The sequence below is a fragment of the Benincasa hispida genome, chromosome 2 (genome assembly GCF_027475165.1).
Source record: "Benincasa hispida cultivar pf3 chromosome 2, pf3_genome.v1.1, whole genome shotgun sequence".
NCBI lineage: Eukaryota > Viridiplantae > Streptophyta > Magnoliopsida > Cucurbitales > Cucurbitaceae > Benincasa > Benincasa hispida.
The window spans coordinates 5,923,797-5,940,735 of NC_143479.1; the positions used below are offsets into that span (position 1 = coordinate 5,923,797).

The window sequence follows — 16,939 nt, forward strand, 5'->3', positions numbered from 1 at the left end:
ACTTATATTAAAACTAAGCATGCATAGTATATATTTTATAACACTTATAACATATAACAAATGCATGTCACATGCTTTTCCTATGGTGGGGTTTTAAAACTATATGGTATACTATATGCACACATAATCAAATAACATTATACATCACATGCATAATAGCTAACAACACTAAAGTGGACCGATTTTGGCATTAAAAACAAACAACTAATTTATTACACAAATCAGCAACCAGCTTCTCGGAACTGGCTTCAAACACTTTAAGCCATCTGGAACCGCTCAGAAACCACTCGAACTGGCCCAAAAAATCAAAAACCAAGTTGAACCGGTCAAACCGGCTCAACAAAGTCAAACGATCCGGTCCAGACCGTTTGGTCAACGTGCGCTGGTGTAGTCAACGGAGGCGTGGGGCAGGGCAGGTCAACGAAAATTGCGGGCGCGCGGGTCTCGCGAAGCGGAGCGGGCGGAGAAACCGGGTCGGGGCACGGAATGGGCCAGACACATCGTCGACAACTGGCGCATGTGGGGCTACTCCGAACCGAGTCGGATCACTGCTCGAGTTGGGTCTGGGAGCACTTTCTCAGGTCTGGAGGCTAATTCGGGTCTGTGAGCCAAAAACTTCAATTTTTGATATTGTTCTCTCGCTCGAAATCAAGCAATTATAGCCTAATTTCAACTCTAATGACTCTAGCAAATTTACAATCCCTTTTTTCCACATATTAATGCTTATAAACATGTGAGTAATTACAAATTTCCACAAGAAATTTAAAGAAAAATAATGCCAAAATCATAATAAATCCACTTTAGTCCATATTTCATTCAACCTTTGAATAAAAAGGAAAAAAAAAATACCCACCAAAAGCAATTGAGCGTAATTAAAGCATGCTCTGACACCATATGATGGAACACGAGACATACACAGCGAAATAAGGATCTAATTACACTCTAATTGCTTTTAATTAAAAGGAAACAAACATGCAAATGAAGGAAAAGCAGTAAATTAATATGGATAGCATACAACCTTTAAAGCTCCCGAAAAACGCTTTTCCTCGCTGAATCTCGACCCGAACTCTTTCGAACCACCACTAGAGTTGACCTACTATTCTCTGGACTCAGAACCGGGTTGTGGGACTCGATGGATAAAGAAAACCGAGAGAGAGAAAGAGATGGAAAATAAAATATGGATTTTTCTTTTGGGTTGGATTTTTATTTTTCCGGCCCAATTTTAGAAACTAAAATTGGCAAAATATCAAAAGTTTTTTTCATTCAAATTGAAAGCCCAATTTATAGAAAAAAAACCATGCAACAATTGTATGAAACAAATACATAAAAACCCAACACCTAGAATCCACTATCTAAGTGGGCTTAATGTCTCCACTATAAGCCAACACCTAGCCCACTATTTTGTTAGTGGAATTATCCAACAAAAGTTTGGATTTTCCCACTAACTTTACTCAAAGGGCAAAATAGTCATTTTGTCAAAGTCAAACTTTGACCAAAAAGTCAAAATTATGATTTTTTCCGTGTTGACTAATTTTGATCTTCTGAGCATGAATCCACATTCATTTTCTCGAAATTCAAATCACATTTGAATATAAGGTCGGTCAAAGTTTGACTTTTCAAAGTCAAAAGTCAACTCTTTGACCATTTCCATTATTTTCGAGCTTCCGAATATGAACGTATTCATATTCTTGATATTTAAATCACATTTAAATATTAAATTTGTATCTCTAAACTGAAAAAACCAACCACTATATCACATATACTTGTCGGTTTCTCTCTCTTCACCTAATTCAAACAATTCGAATTATTCTACCGTACTGTTCTAAGTTTATTCCATATGAGCTAGTAGGGGAACCTAATGGACCTATAGATCATCGGCTCCAATGATCCGAGATTAGCTGGCTAAAACTTTTTTAGACGAAGCTACTAAACATTCGTTAACTAACGGGTCATTCCACTATAGTCCTGCAATCGCACTCCCCTCACTATAGATATATTTGTGTCCATTTGATATAACCATGATTAGTAAGCTAATCTTTCACAGGTTGTTCGTAATCTCGGCTGGGTCATAAAAACCGTTTTACCCCCAAGACTACATTTTGTTCCTTAAGTTCCACTGATTCTCTAATGAACAATTGGTTTAAGGTCCAACCTATAAACCGAACCCCTCTCGGGCCAAGGAGATGGTGGGATCCTTTGTTCAAGACCTAGATTCAGTACTAAAGGAAACAACCTATCTACTATCCCTATAACGGGTAGGAGTGAATTCCAGCTTGCACCCTATGTTCCCAGCTATCCACCTAATCTTACCTCTGAAATGGGAGGCTTATTGGGCCAGCGATAATGAGTTGCCCTCACCTATGCAGATCTAAGAATAATTCCGAGTGAACATGAGTTCATTGTTAGCTCAAGATTAAGATTAAGTTACCTAGGTCATCAATTAACGAAATAGTCCGTTTTATACACAAAACGGCGTTTAGAACGTAAAAAGTGACTATTTCATGGTTCAATCTCATGTAAACTCTTTACATAGGATGCCTCCACTTTCATGTCTCCACATGAACGATTTAGGATCACATCGTTTGTACTAACTACAAAATGGGCCGCATCCATAGTGTCCCAGAATAAGTTGCCCAACCTTATTCATATACTATAGACCATTTTGGTTATATATTTGAACTTGATCCACCTTTATGTCACTACATAAAGTTCAAATTACATTAAATAGCCTCAGGACCTTAGTTTATTGGATTCAAGATTACAATTTCAATAACAATTTTATCGAAAAACAAAACAGAATATATTTATTAATTTACAAACTACGAGTTTTAGGATATAAAATCCAACACAACATCTCTTTCACTAGGGGTGTACATAGGGGTATACATGGGTTGGATTGAGTTAAAAGTGAACCAACCCGAAAATTTGGATTGGTTGGATTGGCAACCCAAATGACTCAAATAAAGTCTCCAACCCAACCCTTAAAATTCGGGTTGGGTTATCGGGTTATGACTTATTTTTTTTCTTTTTAATTAAAAATATGTAAATTTATATATAATACTTGATTAATAACTAAAATCTCATAAAATTCAAATGCTAAATACCAAATATTCTATGATATTTATTGGAAACTTTAAACAAAGACAAATATCATAACAATTTTTTTTAAAAAAAAATTAAAAAATCACAAAATAACTAAACTTTAAACAAAGATGTATATATATTATTAATATATATAAAAAATCCAGGTTAGGTTGGGTCAACCCGATTTTTTTAGCTAACCCACGACCCAACCTAACTCAACGAAAATAGAAAAAGTTGAACCCAACCCAACCCAAGAACAAAAGTAACCAACCCAACCCTTACATTTTGGGTTGAATAATCCGGGTTATTTGGATTATCGAGTTATTTGAACACCTCTACCTTTCACCTCAAAATTTCTTACTTTGTTATATAATTTCTATCAATATTTTCAAAAATCAAGTCAAATTTTGAAAATTAAAAAAATAGCTTTAAAAACTCATTTTTATTTTTAAAATTTGACTAAGAATTATATTCTTCTATTCAAGAAAGATAAAAATCGTCGTAAAAAAGGGAGAAAAAACCTGTTTAATTTTCAAAAATAAAAAATAAAAACTAAATAATTATCCAATGGTGCATAGATAAATTTGATTATGACATGTTAAAAACATAACATGATGTTTAAATTAGGATCATAATAACATTTTCTAAATTTTGGAAACTAAAAGGTCAAAATTATTCTAAAGAAGAAACAAAAAAAGTCAAAATATCTGAATAGTTTAGACTTTTGATAGAATCATTTGTTGATAAACATACATTAAAAAAATATTTAGACTTTTAATAGAATCAAAAGTTTGGAATTTTCCTTTTCCATAAAGCACAAAATAATTAGAATTTTCTATTTAACCACGATTCGATAATTGACTTTTAACAAGATCAAATATGCTTAAAGGATTTAAACTACGAACGTTGAGTATTAATGGGGAATATAATTGTATAAAGCATACTTTGATATTGGCACTATATTATTCTTTTTATTTTTAAAACTCAGGACTTTTATTAATTCTACATCATTTTCCCTTAATAATTCATGTGGATTAGATTCTCTTTGTAATAGGAAAGATATTTTGTTTCCAACCAAGTCTATTCTTTTGCACCTAACATTGTCCTAATATATATATCATTTTTAAAAAAATTTAGGAAAATTACATTTTTAGTTTCGAGTTTTGAAAAATACATGCGTTTTGTTCCTAAAATTTTAAAATGTATCTCTTTAGTGCTTGAACTTTTAAGAATAGGTTTAAAATATTCGTGAAGTAACTTTTGTCGTCGGATAGAGTGATTGGGTCAAACCTTCCGCTTGCGAGATTCAGAAAAGTCACTAAACCACTATCGTAGAAATAGAGATTCGGGAACAATAACAGTTTGATGAGCCCATTTGACCTCTGCTCTATGGAGGAACGGAGACACATGTGGAGCTTTCAGTCTAATGGACACGATAAAAAAGAAATTGAAGTATTTTTTTAATTGTTATAAATAATTACATGACTTTTTAAATTAAAATTTTATTTTTATAATTTAAAACGTAATATAATTATTTAAAACAACAAAAAAAATTTACTTCGATATTTATTTCATTTTACCACCTTTTAATTTGTTTTTCAACGACATTTGAGAACTGCCATTAAATTGTTTGTTTTGGTGATGATTTTTGCTCATCATCTGATGTAGTATTTACATAAAAATACGAAAACTTATGTTAAAAGAGGTGATTTTTCATCATTTTTAAAAGGTCAACTGACATAAAGCCTAAATTATTGAAGTGTTCAAGGACTCTTCTAGACCTATTTAAAATTTAGGAACTAGAAAGTTTAATTTTGAAGAACTAAACACTCCTATACTTCAATCTTATAACAAGGACAGACTAATTTTTTAAAACCATAATTATGGTTAAATTGAAATTAATGTGAAGAAAAAAGAATAAGTTGACTTTTGGAAATAAAATAGATCAGGAAGACCTAATTAGATGAAAATATTGTCAACTAAGATTTTAATATTTAAAACCTAATTCAGATCACCTAAAGGTGTGGACAGCAAAAAATGTTCAATAATAATTATTATATAGATTTATTTATTTCTGTTTTGGAAAAGAGAAAAAATCTAGAAAAGTAGTAATATCTGGTCTAGGTTTTGTTTGTGTCAACGCTTTAAGTTGCTCCATCATCCATGTGCTTAATAAAACTTTATTCTAAATTTTAACATATGGTTTCAAATCATTCACTTGTCAACCAAATATATGGAGTAGGTCAACAGTTTCACCTAATCGGCCGCCCCTTCCCCTCTCTTTCTTTTTTCCTTAATTCAACTTTAAATTTAATCACCTTTATTTATTTATTTATTTTTGTAAAGATTCTAGACAGATTGGTCTTGTTAATTTTTTTCAGTACAAATATGGTTAATTGTGCTTTTTATAAAATTTTAGTGTGCTAAATTAAGTCATGGTATTTAATGAAATAAATAATAATAACAATAATAATATAATATGCGAAACAATCCTCTATAATAAAATATATTGAAAATAGTGTTTTGGTAAAAGTTTTTTTAAGAAAAAAAATGAATAAATATAGATTTTTAAAGTAAAATAGATGTGAGGTATAAAATTTTAAATATCTAACCTTTATATATATATATATATATATATATATATATATATATATATAATAAAATGTGTTTTAAAAAATATTTTTAAAATTTACACATTTTCATCCATTTTATTAAACACACAAAAACATAGTTAAAATTATGTTAGGATACTCAAAATAATCTTTTTTTTAGTTAAAGGTCTCGTTCGATAACTATTTCGTTGGTTGTTTTTCAAAATTTAAGCTCATTTCATTTTTTTTTACCATGATTTTTATCATCTTAAATCAAAAAGTTAAATTCTTAGTCAAATTCCAAAAAATAAAAATAAATTTTTAAAAACTATTTTTTTCTAGTTCAAAATTTGACATGGTTTTTAAAAATATGGATAAAAAATAGATCTCAAAATAAGAAATTTAGAGGTAGAAGAGATGGACAAGGTGTTTATAGACTTAATTTTCAAAAACTAAAAAACAAAAACCAAATAGTTAACAAACGAGACATAAGTTATTTAAATTTGAATTATAATTCAATCTAGTATTTATTATTATTATTATTAACACCATGAACAAAAAAATAATTTTATGTATTTATTAGATAATTCTTAAACTGAATTGGTATGATGTGACAAACGACCAAATAAACTAATGTACATGTTATGTGAAATCGTTCCGTCAATAATGTTATAAATTTGGACAAATATTAATTCATAATCTCTTAGGTGTTATATCAATTTAAACTTTGAACTTTCATAAATATATCTAAATAATAAAACATAATAGAGGATTTACATTGATATACTTATGAAAATTCAGGGTTTAAATTGACATACTAATGAAAGTTCAAGGCTTAAATTGATAGAATTATTAGTTTGGGATTCAAATTGATACAACTCCCAAAATTTAGAGTTTAAATTGATGCATTTATTAATTTGGGGTTTAAATTGATACAACCTAAAAGTTCAAGGATATGAATTGATATTTGTCCTATAAATTAAATCAAATCATGAAATTTGGGAGGATTGAATCAAAGTTATGCTTAAGATAAAAAGGCTATAGCTTTTAAATTTTAATGACGTTTCAATTCATTAATTTAAAAATTTTTAATAATTTTTTTGCTAGTGAATAGGGAGTAGTATTAAATTTAGGAAAAAAAATAATAGATGAGATGGGATCTATTAGATGTACTTATCATGCATATGAACAAATTTTTAATGTTTACCAACTAACAAGAACAATTAATAAAATTGAAAACTAAGACAACATTGGAAATCTAAAAAAACTTTCAATTTAATAATAAATGAATATAGGAAATCAAACCTAAAATATCTATCAATTCCTTTTTAATGTATTGAATTTATATCTTCATCAATTTGACCAAACGATTAGTAATTTGCACATTGTATTCGTTAACTTCTATGTAATTATTTATCCAGATAAATAATAAATCCACTTGATTTAATAATTTTAAATAACTTTGGATTCTAATTAGTTAAATAAAAGAAAAAACTTAATAAACAAATTAAATTTATTTTAGAAAAAGGATTTATCTTTTGAAAGAATAGATTTTTTGTTTGGTAAATAAAGGCAATTGAACTAGAGGAATTCAATCACAACAATAAATTTAACCAAATTGATCTGTCTTTTTCATTTGAGCTGTTTTTTTTCAAAGCAAAATATATGTATATGATAAAAGTTGTAAATAAAATACTTTGATTTTGTTTGGCATTTGGCAAATTGTCGTTTATATAATATAAAGTTTATTTATTTATTTATTTTAAAGTTTCTTGGTGGTTTCCTTTAGTGCTTCCATGGACCCTTTAAAAAAATTGTTTGAAACTCAGTGCTCTTTGAACTTAATTATTAAGAATATGTGCATGCCATATAAAGTCACACCTTTTATACAAAATGCACTTTCTTTCTTTTTCTTTTTCTTTTTTTAACTAGTTAATTATTAAGAATACGTACATACCAATTATAACAAAATATAACTGTCTATCAGTGATAAACACTAATAGACATCTATCCGTGACTGACAATGATAGACAGAGACATTTTGCTATATTTGAAAATATTTTCAATAGTTTTGTCATTTAAAACAATTATCCATAGTTTAATGTATAACTAATGAGGAGGAAAATATGAGTTACCAAAATATATGATCAAATCATATATTTTTTAGTTAAAATATAATTAATCATATATTTTTTTTAGATAGAATATAATCAAGTATGTTACAGCTACTTAAATATGATTTGGTGGATAATATATCGGAGGATTTTCAAAATTTGAAAAATAAGGAAAATTATTCACATAAAATAGCAAAATTTGATCATTCTAGATTTCTATCGCTCTTTATCTATGATAGACTTTTTTCAATTTGTATTAATAATAGATACAAATAAAAGTCTATAAATCTCTATAAGTGTTTTTTTTGGCTAATTCTGTAAATGGTTTGACATTTTTTCTATATGTATAAATTTTTTTAATATATTTGGCCATTAGAATTATAATGGAATAGGTAAAAAATGATTATCCGTTTGATAATATTCTCGTTTCCTATTTCCTATTTTCCGTTTTCCGTTTTCCGTTCCCCGTTTCTTCTTTTTTGAGACCAAGAAACAGGAATATGTTTAATAACTATTCATGTTTTCCATTTTTTGAAAAAAGAAAGAAACAAAAACAAAAATTTGTTTGATAACTATTTCTTATTTTTTGTTTTTTTAACAATATAATATAAAAAGAGAAGATGTCATACATTAAAGATTGAAAAAGATATTATCAAAAGTTTATGTCATCTAATACAAGTAAGTCATGATGAAAACTAAATATAATAACAAACTGTATCATATTCTTCATATGCTGCCTAAATTTGATCGGCACTGTCATCCCTAACTCGAGCCATTTGTCTTCAATGATGACAAGTCAAATCCAACTTAATTATATTATTACGTAATATATGGTAAAATATTAAAGTTAAAGCTAAATGAATGTGACAAAATTTTAATATATGGTAAAAGTCTACCCAATTTCAAATATACTAAAATATTATAATTAAGATATTATATAAGCATGCATTTTGCAAAATTCAATAATCAAAAGTTGAAATATATATATAAAAAATTAGTATACATATAGAAAATTAAAGTAATATATAAATGTAAACATTGGAGAATTTTAAAATCAATACTAAAATAACATATAAATATAGTAAAATTATTTTTGTAAATAGCAAAATTAATAAATAAAATAAATAAATAAAATATAAAGATGGAAATAAATATAAAAAAACAATGAATAAAAGTGACTTAGAGTTGAAATTTGAAATATAAAAAAAATAACATAGATATTGAAAATTAAAATAATATATAAATCTAAATATCGGAGAATTTTAAAATTTAAAATTAAAAAAATATAAATATAGCAGATTTTTTTAACATATAAAATTAATAAATAAAGTAAATAAAATATGAAAAATGGAAATAAATATATATATAAAAAAAACAAAATAAAATTGACTTGAATACACAACCAAGAGATAGAAGAAATTTGTGGACATGAAAAACTACCAATAGACCAAAAATACATTTTATTAAATATAAGAAACGGTATAATGTAAGATAGAAACAGAACATGTTTCTCAAAATTTACTCATTTTTTAGAAATGTTCTTCACATTTTAGAAACAATAAACGAAAATGGTTATCAAATAAGTTCGTTTTTTAAAAAATAAGAAACAAAAATATGAAACAGGAAATAAGAATGCGATCAAACAGACCTGAATTTCCATTTTTGAAGAAGGCTAGAAAGGATTTTACTTCCTAAAATGGAAAATTTTCATTTACTTAAAAGAGTCGAAACTTCAACTTCGTCTAGAAGCAAATAAAAATTCCAACCTAGGAAAATTAATTAAGGAGAAAAGTAATATTTTATCTAAAAAAGGAAGGAAGAAAAAAAAAACCCTCGACTTTGGCAATTGTCAATGTTGACCAAGCTGAAAGACGAAGTTTCGATGGCTTTGGCCTGCAGTTGCACAGCTTGACTTGAATCTTGGGAATTAATATTCATGTATTTAAAGGGAAAAAAAAAACCAAAATTGAAAAATATTATTTGAATTTTAAGAAAAAGAAAGAAAGAAAAATAAAAAGTGGGAGTTGACTTTTGGTTGTCCAACGTTTTCTTTGTAGACAAGTTTATTGGTTTTTCTTACCTGCTTTTGCTTTGTTGGGAACCACCCACTACCACCATAACCTCCATGCATCCACCTTTTCTTTTTTCCTTTTTTCCCCCTCTTTTTTTAAGTGCTACTTTCATAATTGTGCCAATAGTCAAAATACATTTTCTTAATTTCTTTCCCACTAATTTAATAATATACCTATTTATTTATTTTTTTTATACCCTTTGGGTGATAAATCCAAGTCCGAAAGACATTTTTTTAGGTCAATCAGTATTGATGGTACACGGATCTCGTTTGTATTTTTTGTCATTGCGAGTCTCTCGTATGTTTGACCTTCGACCTATTTCATTTGGTATGGTCTTACTTCCGAACTAAGAACCTCGAACCGTTATGGTGTCGAGCTTACTATACTCTTAATGTCCAAGTCAATACAAAGAAGTGTATAATTCAATTAAATATACAAAGAAATAGGGTTACAGTTCTTCCCTTTTGGGGTCGTCAAATGATATTATTTATAGGCTTTTCCTTTGACACTTGCTTCTGTTATGTATAACCGGACGATGTTAGGTTTGTTTTCGTCACTTGAAGTTGCAGGGTGCTAAACTGAGTGCAACTTGATTATTTTTTATTGGTGTATATTTACTGGCTTGGTTAGTTGGCCCAAACTCCCAAGGCACTAGTTTTTTCCTTTTGGGATGCACATTTCCCTATGCCTCCTCAAGATACCCAATGGATTTGGGCCCTCTCGTAGGTTTTAGGCTTGCTTTGTGTTGATGGCAAAATCTGGCCTAGTAAACTCACCTAACTTTCACATGCCCCAAATAACACATTAGGGTGGTGCTTGCCACAGACATCAGAGACTTAAGTTAGATCTCATCACAAAGGTGAGGGTAAATAATTAAAGGAGGAAGATGAACTTACTTCATGTTGGGTTGTTCCGCTCTATTTATAATGGAGTTTAGTTAGGGGTCTTTCTTATCCTTTTAGGATTAGGATTTTATCTCCCTTTATTTCTTTGGAAACAAGACACTTAAGGACTGGGCCAAGCCACAACATAGGTTAAAGATCAAAAGCCTACTATAATAGTTGCATGTGTGGAATACGTCACCTATGTCTCCGCCAAGGTGGGCCAACATGGACTGTATGTATGGAATATATTAATCTCGGCCTCGACCTCAAAAGCCAAGATGGGCCAATTGAGTTGTACAACCCAATCTCTGTTTCTACACTTCAAATGAACTTACCTGGATCGACTTCTTGCCAATCTCGTGTCCGTTTAGAATATGGTAACTCTCCTGGTTCTACTTTATCTTAAATTTATTCATTGGTTTTAGATTACTTGTAACACCTTGGATAACCCTCAACAAGTATAAAACTATGAACTATTGACAAAAAGATCAAATGTTCGAATTTCACACCCCAAATATTATTGAACTAAAAAATACTTTTTGATTGTGGTGATAATGATTTAGTCGAAGTTAAGTTTTATTATTGGTCATAACTTTAGAAGTTAAAATTTGTTTTTTAAAAAGCAAACCACTAAACATTTCTACTATTTTTAAATTTTTATGTTTTGTTATCTACTTCGTTCTACTATTTTTTAAAAAATGAAGCCAACTTTTGAAAAATTAAATAACAACAATAATGATTTTCAAAATTTTGTTTTTGTTTATAGAATTTAATAAATAGTTGATGTATTTTTTTAAAAAAAAAAATTCTAAAAACCACAATTTAAGAATTAAAATGAAAAAACCTTTTGTTTATTCTTTTATCTTCTCTGTCTCTCCACTCCATGCCAGTAAAACAAACAAAATTTCATTAAACTATTCGAAAATTAAATTAAATTAAAAAACAAAAAATTATGTAGGCAAGGCAATATGAGTTGACGAAAGTTGCATTGACTTTCTTCCTTTTTCCTTTCCACTCTGTTTTATAAATCCCTCCTTCCCTTTCCCCTTCTTCTTCCCTAACCTCTCTCTAAATCACTTATCTCTCACTTTCCGATCATATTATACAAATCCATGGCGGTGGATCTCGCAGCTTTTCCAGCCAAGATCGATGATCAAACCGCCATCGAAGAAGCTGCCTCCGCCGGTTTACAGAGCATGGAGCATCTAATCCGTCTCTTATCCAAACAACAGCACTCTGAAACTCCTAACAACAATCTCAATTGCTCTGGACTCACCGATTTCACCGTCTCCAAATTCAAACGGTTGATTTCCCTCTTGAACCGAACCGGCCACGCTAGGTTCCGCCGTGGACCTTCGGATTCCCCCAATCCCGTCCTCAATTCCCTTGATCAACCTCTCAAAACCCATTTCCCTAAAGCCAATTTCTCCCCTGTTTCCAAATTCCCTGATTCTAGAGATTCCACAACCACCTCTTCTTTTGTTTCCACGATCACCGGCGACGGCAGCGTTTCTAACGGAAAGGTTGATCTCTCGGTCTTTGCAACGCCGCCGGTAAACTGCGGGAAACCGCCGTTGGCGGTGAAGAGGAAATGCGATGATGGGTCTGGATTTGGTTGTAAGGTTCCTTCGAAGCTCTGTCACTGTGCGAAGCGAAGGTATTGATTGGGGATTTTTTTATCCTTTTTCTTTTGTATGAGTTTGGATTGGGTTTTTGTTAGTTGATTTGAATTTGAATTTGAATTTGTTTAGGAAATCTGGAGTAAAGAAGACGGTACGAGTTCCGGCGATCAGTTCTAAGATCGCTGATATACCTTCCGATGAATACTCTTGGAGAAAGTACGGTCAAAAACCCATCAAAGGCTCACCCTATCCTAGGTAATTCTTCAATTTTAATATTCCATTCAGTTTTGAATTTAAGTTAATTTCGTTAAAAGATTTACCTGGTTAACTAATATGTTAGTTACATGTTGAAATCATATTTTAAAGAGAAAAAGAGGACCTTTTAGAAAGAAAATCGAATAATGATGATTGGGAATGCTTGATACCACACTCTAACATTTATGTTACATATAAAAAATATTGATATCCTTGGAAAAAAGCGATGAGTAATTTTAGATTTTATTATAAAACTTAAGATAGAATAAAGTTTGAAAGTACTAAAACAAAAATGATATTTTAGTCATCAAATAATGGATTAAATTTTAAATTTGATCGATAAAGTTCCCATTTAGCCTTTATAAACTAGTTAAAAAAAATACCCTTACAAATCATTTTAAAGGAAAGAAGATAGGTGGATGAAAGATGGGTGAAACGCAACTTGAGGATAAATTGTGAAATTTAATCAAATTATTAAATTAAAAATTTATTCTAATTCTAAGGACTAAATATGTAATTTTACTTGTAAATTTTCAAGATTAATAAAGTGGAAACGAAATTTTGAAACAAAATTGGAATGGGTCAAAGTCAAATAATCATCCTCATTTTTTTTTAAAAAAAATCAAATAATGAGGATGATTTAAAAAAATATTTAAAAAAAAATAAAAAATTAATTATGTTATTTATTTTGATTTTGGCAGAGGGTATTATAGATGCAGCACCGTCAAAGGATGTCCGGCGAGGAAAAAGGTGGAAAGAGCTCGTGACGATCCGACGATGCTCCTCGTAACTTACGACGGAGATCACCGTCACCCGCACCCTACGGTCACCGATGCCAGTGTGGGTGTCGTTTCCCAAAAGAGTTGAAAAAGAGAAGCGTGTCGGAGAATAACGCTTTCCGATTCGGCTGTCATGCTGTTTCCTGAAGATACCTGTGACTCTTGAGTTTTTTCTGAAACCAATCTTAAAAAAGTCAAAACAATGTTGTAAAGTCAAAACTAGCATCGGAATTCACGAAGCGATCACCTTGGTCCAAGTCAAACCAAAATACAAAATCACGTTCGGATCTTTAGTAATGGAACCGGGACGGAACAATGAGGTGGAAGGGTATCGATGTAATTTTGTTATTGTATTATATTTTCTTAACATGATAATTTGGCCAACAATATGGTCCCACATGGTTGGACTTTTTTTTTTTTAAAAAAATTTATTTAATAAAACAAAATATACTATTTCTACATGGTTGGAATTTGTAAAGTTAGCAATTCCATAATGGTTTTTTTTCCACTAGTGGATTTATTTTATTTATTTATTTTTATAAAAAAATATCATTCATTAATTAGAAAAGAAAAATACATATTTACTTACATCATCAGTTGTATTCATCGTTAGAAAAAAAAAAAAAAAAAAACAAAATCCTTATTTGTATGCATTTCAAATTACATGATTGTTTGTACAATAAATCTTAATGTCAAAATTTTAATTCTCCTACCTCATATTATCCTATATATATATATATAGTTTTTCACGTTATAAATCTTGTGTTGTTTTAATGGATATCTAAAAGATGGTGCAATATGAGATACACCTAGTTGATGGCTAAATTCGAGCAAAAAAAACTCACATGACCTTCATCTGCCTTCAACAATTAGGTTTTAAAAGAGATTAGAAAAAGTAGAGAAATTTAGGAAACGTTGATTTAGGCCGGCTAAGAGGACTTGGACCATGGCCTTTAAGTAGCAAATACATTGGGATGGAAGAAGGTCCACCTCGACTTTGGCCTTCAAGACCGAGGTGGATAAATTGGGTCAAATGGTCCAGCTCACCTCATCCTCAATCGAGAGGTAGGTGGCCCAATCCCCCTTGGCATCAGCCTCTGAGTCTAAGGTGAGGTGGACAAGTTTGGCCCAACTCGCCTCGCCCTTGGTCGATAAGGGTTGGTTGGGTCGTTTGGCCCAACTTGCCTCAACCTCGACCTCCAAAGCCGAGGTAGGCAAGTTGGACCTTTTTGTCCCACGCCTCTCTTTTTCTTCCTCCCTCAACTCATTGACCCGTACATCCCTCATGTCTTCCAGAGTTCGAGATTATTGATTTGAAAATGATTATAACATACCCACATTTTGCTCTTAAAAGAAAGCAAAAGTTCTTTAAGCTACAAAATTACAGAAAATCAAAAGATCGTAATAAAAAAAAATTGACAATATATGATGTGAGATTCTTCATGCTACAAAATTACAACCATAGGAATTCAAAGATCATAATAAAAAAAATTGACAATATATGCGAGAGAAGAATCAAACTTCTAACTTCGAGTCAATAGTACAAATTCTAAGTTAGATAACCCATGCTCATATTGACGTAAGCAAAAGAATTGAGAAGTTCTTTCTTGTTCGAGCTTCAACAATTTCAATCTTCCATCAATTGATATGATCAAAATGAACTTCGTGAAAAGATCTACCCCCTCTCTAAAATATCTTTCAAATGGGTAGATACCTTACTTAATTAGCACCTAATTTTCTTATTGTTCATTTGAAAAATAAGATGATAATTGGAACAGAGACCATTGTTCTTTTAATATCCATCCTTTTCGTCACTCTTAGACCTTCAATAACTCAAACTGTTGAATTATTAATTATTTTGTAATGCTTTCTTTTGTTTAAGGAATTTCGATTTTTCTAGCTTGCGTTATGGTAAAAAATTGTCCCTATAAATCTTTTGAGATAAACTTTCAAAGAGGAAAAGGAAAATTCTAGGTTCACTATTCATTTGATTCATTTTAAAGGATATTTCTTGTAAATATGTTGACTTAATTACGTGTCAATAGTTTTAAATGATTTCAACTATAAGAAATCAGCCATTTGGGTAAAACAAGACAAAACCCAAATAAAAAATATAATGAAAAAAAAATCAAATGAATTTGAATTCTTCTTAACGGTTTATATTATGATTTTTCATCCAAAATTTATTTATATGGTGTAGTATCAATGATTGTTGTTCTCTATCAACCTGAATATAATTCAGTTGATTAAAAATATATTAAAATATCATTGTGTTCTTTATACTTTAACATTTGTTGAATTTGTAATTTATATACTTTCAAACCTCAAATTTTAATTTCATACTTTTAATAAATCTTAAATTTAGTCTCTTAATTTTTTTTAAATTGACAAAATAACAATAATAATTTTCATGTAAAGATTTTTTTTTTAAAAAAATCAACAATAAACAAATAGCATGGAGGGAAAAAACTAAAATTCGCCGTTAGAAAGTAAAAAGACTAAAATTGAATACTTTAACATTAAAAATATTATGTATTTGAAAAAAAAAAATGAACATATACATATACTTAAAAGAACTAGTTAGAAGAAATGTTATGCGTAGGTTACATTTACCGACTTTATAATTTAAGGGAGATTATAAAAATTGCTACAAAGACAAAATTTGACAACGGATTTGGAAGTAGAGAAATAATTAAATAGGTAAAATTATTAAGAAAAATTCTTATCAATAGAAAAATCTAAAAACTATTTAGACATTATAATAAAAAGTTCTAAAAATGTTTTTTATTTTTATTTTTTATATTTAAAAAATCCCTACAATTAGTTTGCTTAAATTTATAATAAGAAAATTAATTTTTCATTTTTTATTAAAAAAAAAAAGAATGAAGCGATTTTCTTGTTTGTTTGTCGGCCATTGGGAGATTCTTGGTCGTCGTTCCACTCTACATGCCACTAAAACCGTGTGGAATATAATTCAATATTTCTCAAAGTTTTCATTTTTAGATTTAGTTTATAGCATTTGACTTTTGTAAAGGTTTAAAAAAATATTTTTAAGAATTTTCAAATTCAATCCAAACAAACTATAAATAGATAAGTTTGTAAAGATTTTTGGTAATATATTAGAAGAGATTTTTTCTATCTTATAATCTTTTTTTAATGATGGATCGTGATTTTTCTCTACCATTTTAAAGTTTTTCACTTCTTTTAATATTTAATTATTAGTATGTATGTGAGAGGTTTTTTTGTTTCTTCTTTAATATTTGAGTTCATATATTTAGCTTTACTAGTGTTTTTATTTTGTATTTTTAAATTCTATATTATGTTTTAGTTTTGAATATTAATTCAAATTTTATTTTGCTCATCGTTATTATTAGATTTCTATATTGCATTTAACAAAATATCTCAAACCACCAAAATGACTTAAAGTTTTAAACCACATGTATTAAGTATATTAAAAATCAGGTAGTTTGTCCAATATTATGCATAATTTAATTGACATATAAGATCACACAATTTTAATCGAGAAGTCAAAGATTTC

At 29.3% G+C, this 16,939-nt stretch overlaps 1 protein-coding gene across 1 annotated transcript; it reads left to right on the plus strand.

Moving 5' to 3' along the window:
* The first annotated feature begins 11,705 nt into the window (after window positions 1-11,705).
* LOC120070667 (putative WRKY transcription factor 11) lies at window positions 11,706-13,862 on the plus strand. Its single transcript, XM_039022504.2, has 3 exons — window positions 11,706-12,402; window positions 12,497-12,622; window positions 13,324-13,862. The coding sequence occupies exons 1-3, from the start codon at window positions 11,858-11,860 to the stop codon at window positions 13,487-13,489; spliced, it is 837 nt and encodes a 278-aa protein (XP_038878432.1). The 5' UTR covers window positions 11,706-11,857; the 3' UTR covers window positions 13,490-13,862.
* The last annotated feature ends 3,077 nt before the right edge of the window (window positions 13,863-16,939 follow it).